This window comes from Microcebus murinus, chromosome 20 (assembly GCF_040939455.1).
Source record: "Microcebus murinus isolate Inina chromosome 20, M.murinus_Inina_mat1.0, whole genome shotgun sequence".
Classification (NCBI taxonomy): Eukaryota; Metazoa; Chordata; class Mammalia; order Primates; family Cheirogaleidae; genus Microcebus; species Microcebus murinus.
The window spans coordinates 21,357,185-21,373,951 of NC_134123.1; the positions used below are offsets into that span (position 1 = coordinate 21,357,185).

Genomic DNA, 16,767 nt, shown 5'->3' on the forward strand with positions numbered 1-16,767 from the left:
CCCTAGATAGATTAAATGTCCTTGGATTAGCATCTCTTCCGTTTCCTGGTTCTTGAGCGTGGCCATGGTTTTTATTAATATTATATAATAAATGAAAGAGCCACAGCATCAAGTTATCTGTAGATCAAAACAAACAAACAAATAAAAAACTTACACTAACCAGGAAGACAGGCAGAAAGATAGCAGTATCATTGTTCTTCCTTTTCTTGGGGAAAGAGAATCCCGGACATGGGAGTAATTTTAACCCCAGCCCCAGTCCCCGTCCCCAGCCTGACACCATTGCCCTGCAGCACCAATGGTCCCAGAGCCCTCGGGTCCTCCCTACCCTGCGACTGCGACTCTCTGCCTTGGGATGTCATTAATGCTTGTCTGGGCCTGCAGCCAAGCCCAGTTGGCAAAAGTCATGTACAGTCTCTCAAGGACAATTTTGGGGCCGTTTCCTGTGTAATTATAGGGTGAGCAGGAGAATGGACGGTGCTGTTATGGCGGTAAATTAGCTTGAAGGACCCTTCTGTAGCTCCAGGACTCCTGTTGGGCTTGGCTGGGGCACAGCTCCTGCCTCAGTGGTGGCCTCATCGTGAGCATCTGGGCCGTGGGGGGTGTGGATGTAGAAGCCTGGTTTCCTCTGGGAGAGAATCCATTTCACACCTGAACTTTCGGACTTTATAGTCATGGTGTGCTGGCTCCGTGCAACAGGTTCACGTTGGTTAAAGTATGGAGCACGAGTGGAAAACGGAGACTTGTGCTGACATTTGGAGGTAGAGGTAGAACTGACATGGTTTTGCCAGTGGATTGGAGATGGTGCGTGAGGGAAAGAGCGAAACCAAGGATGAATTCTAGATTTTTGGCTGGAGAAACTGGGAAGATGATGGCACCATTTACTCTGATGTAAATGTTTGGGGCAGGGACGAACATGCTGGAGAAAACGAAGTTGAATTCCTATCTCTTACCATGAACAAGGCAAGGGGAGTTTCATAAAGGTCTTAACCTACAAGGGCAAAGAGATCATAAGAGGATTCAATGGCAGATGAGGCTGGTTGATGTAGTTTTGCAAGGTAGAAAGCAGGCGGAGGGCTGTAACTGAGCAAGCAGGGCAGGAGGCTGCACTGCAGAGCGGGTGCTGATGAGACACGAGCCACCGTGCCCAGCAGGACCCTTGAGAGACTCAGGGTTTGGGGGCAGCAGGAAGGCAAGGGTGGTACTAGGGGCTAGAACTAGTGGAGTGGTCACAAGTCTGTATACAGAGGAGTTGGACACCCAGGTCCCCCCATAGACCCCACATAACTTGGTTTCCCACCCCTGTCCCAACTGCACCAGACCTCAAGTTGATTAAGGCCCAAGGCTTGGGGACCCAAGGGACGGCAGAAGGCTGGGCTTAAAAATTGGGAGATTAGATAAAAGTCTCGAAGCTTGAACTGGAGGATAAGATCTAATATAAAAGGTGAAAATATAAAGCTAATCGATGTGTATGTCTGAGAACAGATTTGGGACTTTGAGCTGGGGAAGGACTTCTTAAATAGGATCCACGGAGCACTAATCATACGGAAAAAATTGGTGGATTTTTCTGTATCAAAATAAAGGATTTCTGTTCCATCAAGGTCCCTACAGATAAAGTTAACAGATGACACTGAGAGAAGATAGTTGACACACAAAACAGAAACAGGAGCTGCATCCTGAATATTCATGGGGTTTCTGCAAAGGAAAAGACTTGACAGAAAAAAAAAAAAAAACTGGGCAAAAGATGTAAGTAGCAATTCACAGAAGGGAAAATGAACATGGCCACAGGTAAAAAAGTTGTATATGGAGATAACTTTGGAATGTACTGCACTCATAAGAGTGATAAAATTTGGAAAGTTGGATGACGCAGTGTTAGGTTGGCAGGCATAATAATAATGACCATAGCAACGACACTCACATAGCATCTGCTGTGTGCAGGCTCTGCTCCAAGCCCCTTATAGGTAATATTCTTGTTTAATTCTCCCTACAAACCTATGAAGTAGGTAGTTTTATTATTCCCATTTTATAGAGAAGGAAACTGAGACTGAGAGTTGCCTTAACAGCGAGTAAGTTGTACGTCCCGGATTCAGAGTTAGGCAGTCTGGCTCCAGAGTCCATGGTCTGAGCCACTGAGCTGTACTGTGGGGACCCCCAGGAACCATGAGCAGGAGCACAAATGACTACAGCCACGAGAGAGTGCAATCTGGTGGTACCTAGTGACATTAAATACGCCTGTATTCTGTGGTCCAGCAAACTGCTAGGTGTGGGCTCCATAGAAACTCTTGCTCAGGTCCTTATGATGACATGTGGTGGCTTTGATTTTGGTGGTGGAGAGCTGGAGGCAAGCCAGGTAGGTACCCATCACTAGGATAGCAGACGGTTATGGTGGACTCCCCTGCCTCAGTGGACCAGCCAGGGCAGGCTAAGGCACATCACAATACCAGCCAACCTGAAATCTCAATGGCCGAACACACGAAAGCCTTATTTATTTTATTTTATTTTTTTGAGACAGTGTCTCGCTTTGTTGCCCAGGCTAGAGTGAGTGCCGTGGCGTCAGCCTAGCTCACAGCAACCTCAAACTCCTGGGCTCCTGAGGCAATCCTTCTGCCTCAGCCTCCCGAGTAGCTGGGACTACAGGCATGTGCCACCATGCCGGGCTAATTTTTTCTATATATATATTAGTTGGCCAATTAATATCTTTCTATTTATAGTAGAGACGGGGTCTTGCTCTTGCTCAGGCTGGTTTCGAACTCCTGACCTCGAGAAATCCGCCCGCCTCGGCCTCCCAGAGTGCTAGGATTACAGGTGTGAGCCACCGTGCCTGGCCACGCTTAAGCCTTATTTCTTGCTTACATCAAGTCTAGTGCAAGGCCAGTGTTTCTCTGGGCCATGGATTCTCCCTAAGAAACTCAGCAATTAAGCTACACCCTGTGTGACTCTCCATCTCCTCGTGGCCCTCCTCTGTCACCAAGACGGGACGAGAGGCTGAAGAGGCCTTTTCCCTGTCTCGGCCTACTCACATTTTTTCACTGTATTGGACTAATCCCATGGCCTTCTCTATAGCAAAATGTGTGGGAAGTAGAGTTTGCGGTATGAAACAGAATTTGGGAACACACAGTATTGTCTCTCCTACAAGCAGTTAGAAGCTGTGAACTAAACACGTCTATCCATACGGCAATGAAGATAGATCTTTAAAACATAGTTTTGAATTTTAAGTAAAGGCAGGAAAGAGTGAGATCTAAAGGGAAGTATTATATATATAAATTAAAACAAAAGCACGTGCAAAATTATGCCGTATGTTCTTCAAGGATCCATTCGTATTGGAGGAAATTTATTAACACATTTTAGTGGCTATCAGTTTGTGTGTGTGTGTGTGTGTGTGTGTGTGTATGTGTGAGGGGTTAGAATGATAGTGGAAATCAGGATAAAGGTAAAAAAAAAATTGAACAAGAGAGCAAATGTCAAAGTGATGATGATGATAGAGTCGTGAGATGATGATTAGGATTCATAGGGATGTGCGTGCAAGATGGGAGAGGGTTGAGTGTTTATGTGCTGAGGGGTGAGAGGGAGAGATGAAGTCAGGATTGAAAATGAGGAAGAGAGGGGATACTACATGAACTGAGGTTCCTGGTTGATTATTTTAATGGAAAGATCACCCAAATTATATTAATATTCATCAGACTTTAGCTGGAGCACATATACATAGGTTGGATGCACAGCTGGAGAGAAGGAAGAAACTTCATGGAGTGAACGTATGAGAATAGATTTGGGTTTTTGAGCTGGGAAAGGACTTCTTCTTTCTTCTTTTTGAGACAGAGTCTTATTCTGTTGCCCTGGCTAGAGTGCTGTGGCGTCAGCCAAGCTCACAGCAACCTCAGACTCCTGGGCTCAAGCAATCCTTCTGCCTCTGCCTCCCGAGTAGCTGGGACTACAGTCACGTGCCACCATGCCCGGCTAATTTTTTCTATATATTTTTAGTTTGCCAATTAATTTCTTTCTATTTTTAGTAGAGACGGGGTCTCACTCTTGCTCAGGCTGGTTTGGAACTCGTGACCTCGGACGATCCGCCCGCCTCGGCCTCCCAGAGTGCTAGGATTACAGGCGTGAGTCACTGCACTCAGTCAAGGACTTCTTAAATATGATCCAAAAGTACTACCAATAGGCAAAAATTGGATAGATTTGTCTACATCCAAATAAATTGATAAGAGTCCTTTCAGCCAGAATTGCCATCTTCTAGTAATTCAACAAATGATAATCACAAAAGAAAGGGAGTGGTACCAGAAATATATTCTTGGCTTTTTAGAAAACATAAGTTGTTCCTTTGGCCACATACATGCGAACCCACAAGGTGATTTCTTCAAAATCTTCAAAATCTTGCTGAGATGGTGGCAGCCCAGAGGAGAAGTGTCAGGAAGCAACTTTTGGGGACATTCTCAATGCTATGCTGAACTGGGAATCACATTTCTCTTGCCAAGAGATGAGTTGAGTCAATGGCGCCATCTAGTGTCAAAGAATAGATTGGCTCCAAAGAGCAGAAAATCTCTTGATTTGAGCCCTGGAAACATTGACTTCCAGTTTCTTCTTTTCTTTTCCCTGTTTTCTTTCCCCAATTTCCAAGTCAATTTTTATCTAGTCCCCCATCAAAAATAGCCAGTACATTTTTGGAAGATCTCAACTTTGTGTTGTTCCCAGGCAAAAATGGGTAATGCTGAGTTGAATGGCATAGGACTGTACAAATCAGTACTGGTTTATATTATTGTCTATATTATGTATAATATTTCTAATGAATTTGCTTAAGGAAGTTGTACACATTTTCTTTTGAGGGTCACACGAATCAAATGTTTCTCTGCCTTCCTGACATGTCCATATCCTTCTCATTTTCCAGGGCAGGGCAGATAGAAGTAGTTTTGTTAGCATGTTGTAGTTTAACAAACAACCCTAATTCATTCTCAAGTTTTCTAATATTATATCTTATATATATGTTTTACATATTATATTCTTGTAGGGAAGTTGTAGAAGAAAAGGCCTGTTCATAACTTCCCATTGAATGGGATATTTCATTCTTTTATAAGGACCTGTATTAAGTCATTAATAATTGTATATGGTTGAATTCTCATAGCTGAAGAGTCATCCAGAAATTGGAGTAAAATTCTGGGTCTCTAGTTCCTCCTTGAAAGGTTTAATTTGCATCTAGCACATGGAGAAATAATTTGGTCGCCTCTCAGTAAAGATGACTTCTGTTTTGTCCCCTTAGTGATTGACTGTCTTAAAGAGCATTTAGTTGGTTGGTCCAAAGCTCTTGTTCCAATTCTAACAGTTTATATGTTTTCATTAAGGATAACCAGCCCATCAGATGTTTTCAAACAGAAAACCAGTAAGGAGTAAATACCATCCTCTGTAACGTGTATAACAGGATCCGCCTGAACCCAGTAACAAGACACTCTAGAAGGTGTCAGGAAATGAAGTGAAACCAGTGGTTACAGCTATGGAGATGAGATGCAGGCTTGGGATTAGCAGACTTCTTCAATGTTTTCAAAAACAAAAGTTACTTAGAAATCTCATCTCCTGACTGCCAGACTACATAAATAAGGGTTTATTTTAGGTGTGGCCCATGGGTTTTGCAGTGCAGCCAGCTGCTGTTTGTATAAGCAAGACTTCAACAGTAGCCTCACTAGGCTTCCCCACACACATGATGGCAGCAGTTTTGCCTTTAAAAATGTGCCTAAGTGAATCTGCAGGCTACTAGCTATTTCCTTTGGAAGTAGGAACTGAAGACCCTGTTAGGAAGGTATAAGTCAAGTTTGTCCCTGTGTGGCTCAAACTATTAAATATAACAAGGCCTGGGTACTCCCGTGTTCTTAGATGTGCAGTAAACATTCCAATTCATCAAACTGTGATAAACTTAAAAGCCCATGACATTGTGCTATTTCACGGGAACCTAGGGAAACCTTTTGGTCCAAATGATGCTATTAGAGGCAGACCCGAATTCTGTGTGATCTCAATTCAGGTGTATACTCACTTTCAACCCTTAGATACAGGACTCACTCCTTAGGATACCTCTCCACATCCCACTGCCTGAAGCCTCAGAACTGTCGCATGCTGGCTTCTTCCCTCATGCCTGTTTTCCTTTTGTCTATCCCCCCACCCCCACCCCGCCACCCCCGTGAGGGCTAGTGGTCCAGGTTCTGTCTCACAGCAGCCTATTCTAAACATGGCAACTAAATCTCAAAAGCTTCTTCAATGTTCTGGTGGTTTTAGATATATCGTAAGTTTTAAAATATGTATTTCAAATGTTTTGTGCAATTAGATACAAGCATCTGACTTTTCACTGGTGAAAAAGTAAGACTTTGTTCTTTGCAGTTTTCCCTTTAGCATCTCTTTTTATCTCAGAATCTTAATGAACCCTGAGGGGAACAAGTGTCCACGTATGTAGAATGAGAGCTGTTTTATACCTTACTCCAGGTTGAGTATCCCTGATCTGAGAATTACAAATGCTCCAAAATCCCAAACATTTTGAGCACTGGCATGATACTCAAAGGAAATGCTCACTGGACCTTTTGGATAAGAGATGCTTAGCTATTAAGTATAATGCAAACATTCCAAAATCCAAAATATTTCTGGTCCCAAGCATTTCGTATAAGGGATGCTCAATCCAAATCCACTCCCAAATTTCCACCACCCAGCTCTGTGGCAGGTCTATAGACTAAAAATCAATGCTTCTGAGCACTGAGGCATTGTAACCTCATGAAGTGGTTTCTGAGATTCAACTGATTTTTTGTGCTACTTTATTGAATTCTTAAATCTTTGAACATTGATAACCCAGAGTACATTAAAGAACTTTTAAGAGGAGGCTCTCATTGTTTAAGAAAGGGAACTAATATCCACATGACCACTGTATGTCAAGTGATTAAGTACCTTATTATTTTTTTTTTGGTTTATTATTATTTTATTTTTGAAACAGGGTCTCACTGTCACCCAGGTTAGAGTGCAGTGGCACATTCATAGCTCACTGCAACCTCCAATTCCTGGGCTCAAGCGATGCTCCTGTCTCAGCCTCCCAAGTAGCTGGGACTACAAGTGTGTGCCTGCCACCAAACCTGGTAATTAAAAAAATTTCTCATAGAGGTGAGGTCTCACTATTACCTGGGCTGGTCCCAAACTCCTGACCTCAGTGATCTTCCTGCCTCCGGCCTCCCAAAGTGCTAGGATTGCAGGTATGAGCCACTGTGTCTGGCCTAAGTACTTTATTTAATTTGCTCCTCCAGGAGTCCTGTGCACTTATTTAGGGGAAATTTTGTTTCACTCTTAGTACCACGCCTGTTAACCTTGTGGTCTGATGTACTTAAGACCTGCTGCAGTGGTAAATGAATGTGACTCTTTTGAAAAACTCTTCTGGGGACTACAGAAATGACTGCAACCCACTACTTTACAGATGAGGACTCCAAGGCACAAACTAGAACCCAGGTCTTCTGGGCTCAGTGGAGAGCTCTCCTCACTATAGCAGTCTGCCTGTTTTATTTGAAGGAATGAGACCCTCTCTTTCATAAAAGACACTAAAAAGAATTCCTTAAGGCAGTTTCATTGAAGCTGCCTTGGTTGCTTCTGAAAACAACGGATCACTACTCCCAAAGTCAAAAACGACTAGAACGCAGATGTAAAAACCAAGCCATTTAATTGTGTCTTTGAAGGTAAACAATATATGGAGCTGGATCCCAAGCCCTGAGAATGCCAGAGCTGCGGGTCCAAACGTAGTATGATATTCTCAACGGAGTTCAGAAGGGTCAGACCTCAAGCTGTTAGGAGGCAGAGAACATATGGAATTCATGCATTCCATTTAGCAATTTTGTTAATTACCAGAACCAGATCCCAAGAGTCCTTCAAGATGGGGAAAATTCAACTCCTGGTTTTATAGATAAAAGAATGAAGAGTACCAAAAATGTTATGTTGATTTCTCTTCATTTTTCTCACACCATCTGCAGCCTGAGCTAGCACATCCCCAACTCTCAGCAGCTGAAGCTGCAGTTCAGGTTCGAGATCAGTCCCTCCATCCGTTCACTTCCGTGTACTGCCACAGCAAGGGTGACTGAAGGCAGAGAGCTCTCATCAGGACAGCTTTGTAACAAGCACTTAAAGTGAAAAAGAACCCTCTAGCAGCACACTGATTTAGTTTATAAGATTTTAATTTACAAATTAAAAAAAAGCTACATGTTTTACTTTTTCTCCTTTTTCTCTTCTTTCTTCACATCACTCTTTTCCTTATCTTTCTCTTTCTCTTTGTCATCTTTTCTATCCTTTTTGCTCTCTTCCTTTTCCTGCCCTTCCTTCTTCTCGGCATCCCGGTTGGCGATCTTGTTGTTGATGAGGTTGTGCAAGGCGACCACGGAACGGATCATCGAGGCCAGGTACACCACCACCATCTGATCGTTCGTCTTCAGGTAAAAGGCCTTGACGAACTCCTGCAGGCTGACGTCCGGCAGCAGGTTGAAGACGTCCTGTAGCTGGTAGATGATCTGGTGGTTGATGGGCAGCTTGCCTGTGGCTACTTTATCCAGGTAGCTCCTGATGTCCAGAAGCTTGGAGTTCAGTCCCTTTAAACCATGCACTTGGTTTGTGATCCGCTGGGAGAGAGTGCCCACTGTAGTGTCTTTGATGTCTCTGGAAGAACCCAGTCAGGGTGGGAAATAGCATGAGGCCACCAGATTAGCATGTGAGTTCTCCTATCCTAAGAAAACACCCAGCTTTGTTGGGAGGGGAAAGTTTTCCAAAGAAAAGTGTTACTTCTCCATTTGATAAAGATTTGGGTATGAATTGCCTTAATTTTGTTTTCACTTGGGGCACATATTTTATCTTTCTCACCAGAGGACATTTTTCAAAAGATGATTATAAAAAGCTAAAAGGGAGCCATTTTCGCTTAAAAACAAAGACTGCTTGGGTCAACAGTTCAGATCTGCCAATAACTTTCTGGGTAACCCTGTGTTAGGAAGCTCTCTACCTCAACTTCCCTGTTTCTAAAAAGGATGGCATTTTCACCTCCTGCGTCTCTAGGATGTTGTGAGAAGCTTCAATCAGTAGCAGTTTTCAAAACTGGAAATTACTCATCAGTTGATAAAAACTATGAGCTTTTGAAATAAGGGTTTTATAGATATAGGACTATTTATTTATTCATACTGATTGACTGACTGAGACAGGGTCTTGCTATGTTGCCCAGGCTGGTCTCAAACTCCTGGCCTTAAGTGATCCTCCCACCTTGGCCTCCCAAAGTGCTGGGATTACACGCTTGTGCCACCGCACCTGGCCAGATAAAGGATGTTAAAACCCATCCCCGGATGAAGCTTTCCTGCAGACAATGGGCCACACTCATTGGAAATCACATCTAGTGGAGCATGCAGGCTGCATTTATTTCACACATCTGTTCCTGTCACAGTCGACATTATAGTTTCTGAACAAGATGTGTTAACCACACAGTCATATATTTTAACTTAAGATACACTGGTGATGACCTAGTTCTACCATCTCAATACATAGGCAAGAAAACAAAGTTCCAGAAAGGGACTGTGATTTGTTCAGAATCGTTAGTGGACGGCCAGGACTAGGACCCAGGTCCCCATATTCCTGATATAGGTTTCCTTACACTGTGCAGCCTCTCGGGCAGCTAACAATTGCAATGCTGTGCTAAGGTCTCACCGTAACAAGTGTTCGACTCCAACTTCCTCAGCCTCCTCTGCTCCAATTTCACTCGTCACGTGTTCGAATGTTTTCGATGTTGGAGTTCCATCCTGGGAGAGAAGGCTTAATTATAGTTATTTACTTAAAACAAAGTGAAACAAACTGACATGTGTTCCTTTGCATATTTTGAGCCTCCTGTCTTAAGTCAGCTCATTTTAGGGGGGTGCATTATTGAGACTTTTCCCTGGAAAAGAGGGGAAGGCTTGCTTTGAAAGCTTCGCCTTCACAGCTAAAATCACCATGGTGATATTCAGTGATAGTCTGCCGGGGCATTATCACGAAGTTGTTTGTATGTTGTGGTGGCCACTAAATATTTTTTAAGGAAAATCATTTTTTTCTCTTTGTTACACAGAGATAAGGGATTTGTTGACTTAAAAATAGAAAAAAATAATCACCCAAGAAGTAGCAAATCTAATCTCCTAGACTCACAGCAAGGTGACTTACATCATGAACTTCTTCCACTGAAATATATGCTTCTGTGGGCAGCCCCAGGTCCTTTGGCTTCACATCGATAATGACCAATACCTGGCAGAGAAATACATCTTAGCAAACCACCTTGCACCTGGTAATTTCAGCTATTCTTCTAATGATTTCATTCATTCAGTGAGAAACGAGCCAGAATTTTTAGCAAAAATGAGTTTATACTTCAAATTGTCTCATCATGTGCTCTGTTCTTTGTTCCTTCCCCTTAACAGGCTGAGGGGCAGCATAGTGTGCTTATTAAGCACAGGGACATCAGAATCAAGAAAGCGAAAATTTCAACCCCAGTCTTGCCACATACCAGACCTGCTGAGCATTCCAAACCTTAGTTTTCCCATTTTTAAAAGAGTATTAGTTGAGATAATTCATATACCTGGCACTTAGCAGGTGTTAACTGTTATTTACTAAATATATTAAGTTATTGTATACTTCATAGAACTCTATAAATTGACACAAGTTTATGAAGAAAGAACAGAGAACTGATTCATTACCCAAATCCTTCCTAGGATGTGGTTACTTGAGTTGGTTGGGAAAAAATATCACCCAAGAGCTTTAAAAACAGAGAGCACTCACTGAGTTGGGACAGTATCTTTTCATGAGTTCGTTGATGGCGATGTCATTCTTGTGTAGTTTAGGGCCTGTGTGGTACCACCCAACTATTCTTTCTCTGGCTGGGAAGGAAAAAATTAGTGGGTTTTAATGGTTTTGTGAAGATCTATACAATTCCCTCAAACAGGATAAAAATATCAGTGGTTTTGTCCTCTTTTTGAAAACTCTAGACCTCTATTTTAAACCTTGACATACCTATAACACCTAAAACTCAAAAACAATTCTCAGAAAATAAGCAGAACGGGAAATCTAGAGACAGATATATCCCAGAGTAGTTTAGGAAACCAGTCATACATGGGACAACTAGAGAACAAATCTAAGGCAATACAGAAACAAATGCAAGTTCATGTCACATAAATGGCAACTGTGAATGTTGTGGGAATAAACATTTCTAAAACGTGGCTGGTGTAATGAAATAAAATGAAAAAAATACTGGTGACAGATAGATGCTCAATCCTCTCTTACCACTAGTCTTATTTAAGTTTAGATAAGTGAAAGAGCCTTTGACGTTAAAGGAAATAGTTATAACACACACACACACACACACACACACACACACACACACACACACACACACACACACACACACAGCCATGCTCTAACATCTAAGAAAATCAAGACATACCATTGACCTTCTTAAACATTCCATACATGTTTTCCAAGTAATCATGGTCTAAAAACCAGACAGAATCATCTTTGTCATCTTCATCAAAAGGTACTAAAGAAAAAAGATTTAGTTTAGGGTTATTGATAGAAATTACTAGAAACCAGGTCACAAGTAGAGACCCTAGGCCAGATCTGACTCGGATGTTTAATTTATCCAAAATGGCATTAAAAAACAATTTTTTTTTTTGAAACAGAGTGTTACTCTGTCACCTAGGCTAGAGTGCAGTGGCATCATCATAGCTCACTGCAACCTCAAACTACTGGGCTCAAGTGATCCTCCAGCCTCAGTCTCCTGAGTAGCTGGGACTAAATTTTCTAGTTTTGTTAATAGAGACAGGGTTCTCACTCTTGCTCAGGGTGGTCTTGAACTCCTGGCCTCAAGCAGTCCTCCCCTGCCTCACCCTCCCACAATACCAGGATTTAGGTGAGCCATCATGCCTAGCCCCCAACTTTTTTGAGTTGCTCTCAAGAACTGGGAGAGGTTAAACAAAAATCCAGACTTCGAGCTTCCCTTAAAAAAATGGAAGACCCTGCAACTACTCACTACACGGAGACAGGGGCTGGCTCAGCCTTCTTGATAAAGAACCATGCTCTTCAGTTCTATAAAAGCCCCACCACTTCCTAATTATTATTTCCCATTTGGCAAATTACACTACTGGCTGGTCCTTTCAGACACTGGAGTTAGTGACCTCTAGTATAGATGTCACGCTGGCAATTATTTTATTGTTGTTGCTTTATTTTTTATGTTTTTATTTTTTTTTAAATCAGAGTCTCACTGTGTTGCGAGGGCTAGAGTGCTGTGGCGTCAGCCTGTCTCACAGCAACCTCAAACTCCTGGGCTCAAGCGATCCTCCTGCCTCAGCCTCCTGAGTAGCTAGGACTACAAGCATGTGCTACCATGCCCGCCTAATTTTTTTCTATATATTTTTAGTTGTCCAGATAATTTCTATTTTTTTAGTAGAGATGGGGGTCTCTTGCTTAGGCTGGTCTCAAACTCCTGAGCTCAAACCATCTGCCTGCGTTGGCCTCCCAGAGTGCTAGGATTATAGGCGTGAGTCACCACACGCCCGGCCTATTGTTGTTGCTTTAATCATAAAAGTAATACATGGATACATTCTTATAAAGATTCATGATATGGAGTAAAAGGGCAAAGTTCCCCTTCTCTCCCCTTGCCTACCCATAACCATAAATAGTTTAGTGCAAGAGTTGACAGACTGCACTGGCTGCCTGTTTTTATAAAGTTTTACTAGGATATAGCCATACTCATGTGTTTACCTATTGTCTATAGCTGCTTTGTACTACAATAGCAGAGATGAGCAGTTGCAATGGAGACCACATGGCCTGCAAGTTTAAAATATTTACTGTCTGGTCTAACATACAGCCTGTAAGCTCTCTCTTCTATACTTCAGCAAGTCTGAAATAGAATCTCTGAGATGTAATAAAAAATGGTAACAAATGCTTATTTTAACCATGCTCAGAAAAATGTACAATTTGTGTCTTTTACCTGCAAAACTGTTGGATACATCAAGTACTTTCTTTTGCCAAGACCCCAAAAGCACACCAACAACGCGCTTCTGATTTCCGACCTTGCCGATTCTGAATGAGAAAACAGATGATCACTCTGGATAGGTGTGGAAATGTGAACTCAATAGTTACATACTTAATGGGAAACATCAATAGATACAATTTAGTTTACCTGGGAACTAATCTCCCTGAACAAATATATTTAATAATAGGGTTAGGTTAGTTCTTAATGCAAAGGATAATTCATGAACTTTGTATTAATGCACACTGGTAGTTTTTTTTTTAATCTTTTTTTGTTTGAGACAGAGTCTCACTTCTGTTGCCCAGGCTAGAGTGCCGTGGCATCAGCTTAGCTCACAGCAACCTCCAACTCCTGGGCTCAAGCGATCCTTCTACCTCAGCCTCCCAAGTAGCTGGGATACAGGCATGCGCCACCATGCCCGGCTAATTTTTTTTATGTGTATATATATTTAGTTAGTCAATTAATTTCTTTCAATTTATAGTAGAGACAGGGTTTCGCTCTTGTTCACGCTGGTCTCGAACTCCTGACCTTGAGCAATCCACCGGCCTCGGCCTCCCAGACTGCTAGGATTACAGGCGTGAGCCATCGTGCCCGGCCACACTGGTAGTTTTTACTTACCACTGACTGCAAAGTAATACATTCCTGGAAAAATTTCAAACTTTGCAGAAATTTAAAATGAAAACTTCCCAGACCTTAGGAGTTTAGACCACTACTTGCAAAAACACATTTAAGTTATACTACCACATTTAACCTTTTCTTTGCAGCTCTCCTTTCTCCTTTAAACTTTCCCCATCCTCAAATCTTTTCAGGGAAAAAGATGCTAGAGTAGAACCAGTTTTATGGCCTGGCTTCTGGATTGCCAATTCTCCTCCGGAATATATGCTCAACGTCTAAAAGCCCCACTAGATATAATTTATTCTTTGTGAAGTCTGGAGGCTTCTTATTAGACAGAAATCAGAAAAGAGCTGGTGACTCATCACACACAAAGGAGGACTGAATGAGTAAGATTTTACTGCAGAATTTCTATCTTCATTTCAAATCCCTCCAGTGATTTTCTCCTAAGGAGTTTACAAAGTGTTTTGCTTATATACTCTCCTTTCATTGGTCTTCAAGAATTCTTTAACCAGTAGCAAACGTGAGACACAAAAACAATACAATTCTATGCTAAGGAAAGACAAAAGCCACTACATAGGAAACTACATTTCCTCAAAAGTTGCTATTTTAACATTGGTTTAATTGTAATATTTTTCTTACCATATAGTTTGCAACTCTATAAATGCTAACGAAATTTGGGGTTTGGATCAAAGAGAGTTGGTGACTCTGTATTACTTGGGACTGTGAAAAGTTTTTTTGGAGGGGGGTACTGAGTTTAACACACATAAAGAATTGAGTTTCCACACTTCCAAAGAAACTTCTACACTCATGGGCTTTTCTTTTGGTCTACAAAAGTCCATTTGTGTTTTTTTAAAACCCTGCATTTATCTGACATGGCAGCTAGAGCTCTTAACAAGTGCCTGAATACAACTGAAATGGTGTTTGCCCATTAGCACCCCTAGTATCCCGTGGGAGAAAAACAGTAATTACTGTACAGTAGAAAAGCCACGTATCCTGGTAGACTGAGGGTCCTTTTCTGGCTCTGGATGAATTAGCTATACAAAGCAAGTTGCGGGAGAATGGATACTTAGCAGCCATAACTTTACAGCAGATGCTCCCAACTGCTCTTCCCATTTGCCAATTCAAGTAATAATCTTATAAAACTTACGAACACGTGCAACAGGTCTAGCAGGATGAACAGCTCCAAAACAAGCAAGGGGTGGCGGATGTACACCCTCAAACAACGAACTCACTAAGTGTCCTGTGAAGTTTTCTTACCTTATTCATTAACGCCAAAATCTTCAAGTGGTCTCGTTTTTAAAGGAAAAACACTTCATCTACATTTTAAGCTATCATCAAACTAGATTCCCACTTAGAAACTTTCACAGGTTAAAACCTCGGCCCACCCAGGAGGCGCTTCGGGGGCGGTGAGAACAGAATTTCGGTGACAGCCTTCAGAAAGCACAGAAGCGCGAGTCTGAAGCGCCTTCCTACGAGACCGAGTTTTCTCGGTGAAAAGGGGCGGACGAGGTGACAGATGGGCACCGACCTGTGGGCAGGGGTCAAGACCAGCTGAAGCTCGCCCCCCACACCCTGGCATCGTCCAGATCTTGGTAAAGGAACAGAGAGCCCAGAGCCGTGGGTGGCGGCTGGGGCAGGGGCGTGATGCTGGGGTGACTTCGGCTTCGTAAGCCGAGGTTGGTCTGGGCCCGTCGACAGTCAGCCGCCCGCCGCCCCATCTGCGTCCCCAGCTCGCCCGCGGCCACCGCGCCATCCCCAGCGTGCCAGTGACTCAGCAGCGGCCGCACCGCCAGCCCGGCTAGGCCACCCAGCGCCGCCCGCTCACCGGTTGAAATGATCCACCACACTGAGCAGCACCAGGGGGTGGACCACCACCTTCTGCACCGCCAGCTCTGGCATCGCGACACTCCCTGCCCGCCAGGCCTGGCTCCCCGCGACCCGCAAATACCGGTAGCAGCTCCTCCAGGCCCAGCTCCTCCTCTTCCGGTTCAACAGCAGCCGCGCGGCCTCCTTCTTCCGCTCCCAGAGTGCCTTCCGCGGCGTGCCCGGACTGTCGCCACGGCCGCCATCTCGACAAGGGGAACGCTGTGGAGGAAGGCGGGGCCGCCCGCGGTCCCCTGCCTGGCGTTTCCCTGGACTTGAAAGCCAAAGCGACACTGGCGGCTGATAAAGCTTGACCTCCTGGTATTGGCTTGCACTGTCCCTTGCACTGTCCCCTACAGCGGCTTTTCGCCTCAGTTCCTTCCTAGCTCACCCACACTCCCTCTTGAAGAATATAGAAAAATACCTAGAAATAAGTAAATAGTAAGTTTATATTTCCACCACCCAGAAAATGTTCACCTTTGCTTCAAGTCAAAATCCTCCGGGATTTCTTAGAGGAACTTGAAGTCGCTAACATTATAGCATGATTTTAATGTAAATTGGCAATTTATCTCATCATTGTCATGGCGGGAGGCATTTCTCCTTTATCTTTACTGTGGACATTTTGCAGATAAAGTGGCAACCTGCAGGTTTCCACCTGTCTTTATATTACTGTGTAACTAGGGCCGCTAGAGGAGCGAGATTTGTGCCGAGCGTCAGACCACAGAGGTGGCTTTTCAAATCAAAATTTACCTAAGGGTTGAAGAAAAAATGGAAGGCAATGAGGAAGTATGTTGTGATATTTAGCTAGGAAAGAGAAAAAGGAAGACTAAAAGGGGAAATAGAGGAAACAAGGGCTTAAACTTACTTGGAGAAGGAGGCAGGTTACATTATATCTTGTCTCAAGTTGATGTTTCTGTAAACAAAAACAATACTTTAGCACCTTGAATTATTTACTTTTTGCTTGTCATGTGTTTGAACAGCTTTTATCTTTCCTATATTACCACAGGATTTTCCTCAACAGTTTGGCTTCTTATCCTTTTACGGTAGACTCCTTCTCCCTCAGCCATACTGATAAAAAAGAAAAAAAAAAAAAAAGGTAGACTCCTGATCTCCAAATGTTAGGGGACATATACAATCTCCGTGTCATTCTTGCCTGTGGATTGTGAAAAACACTATCAAAAACTAGACTGGGATCTGACTACTAAGGAAGGAATGACCTTAATAGAGTCAGGAGTTTTGTTTTGTTTTGTTTTGTTTAGTTTTGT

At 43.0% G+C, this 16,767-nt stretch overlaps 1 protein-coding gene across 1 annotated transcript; it reads right to left on the reverse strand.

The window, feature by feature from the left end:
• Positions 1 to 7,652: 7,652 nt before the first annotated feature.
• Positions 7,653 to 15,644, reverse strand: PSMD7 (proteasome 26S subunit, non-ATPase 7). The gene is made up of 7 exons (XM_012742398.2): positions 15,465 to 15,644; positions 12,983 to 13,074; positions 11,438 to 11,530; positions 10,777 to 10,874; positions 10,168 to 10,248; positions 9,682 to 9,773; positions 7,653 to 8,652 (listed from the first exon to the last, which is right to left on the reverse strand). Exons 1-7 carry the CDS (start codon positions 15,536 to 15,538, stop codon positions 8,208 to 8,210), a joined length of 975 nt encoding a protein of 324 aa, XP_012597852.2. The 5' UTR covers positions 15,539 to 15,644; the 3' UTR covers positions 7,653 to 8,207.
• Positions 15,645 to 16,767: the final 1,123 nt, after the last annotated feature.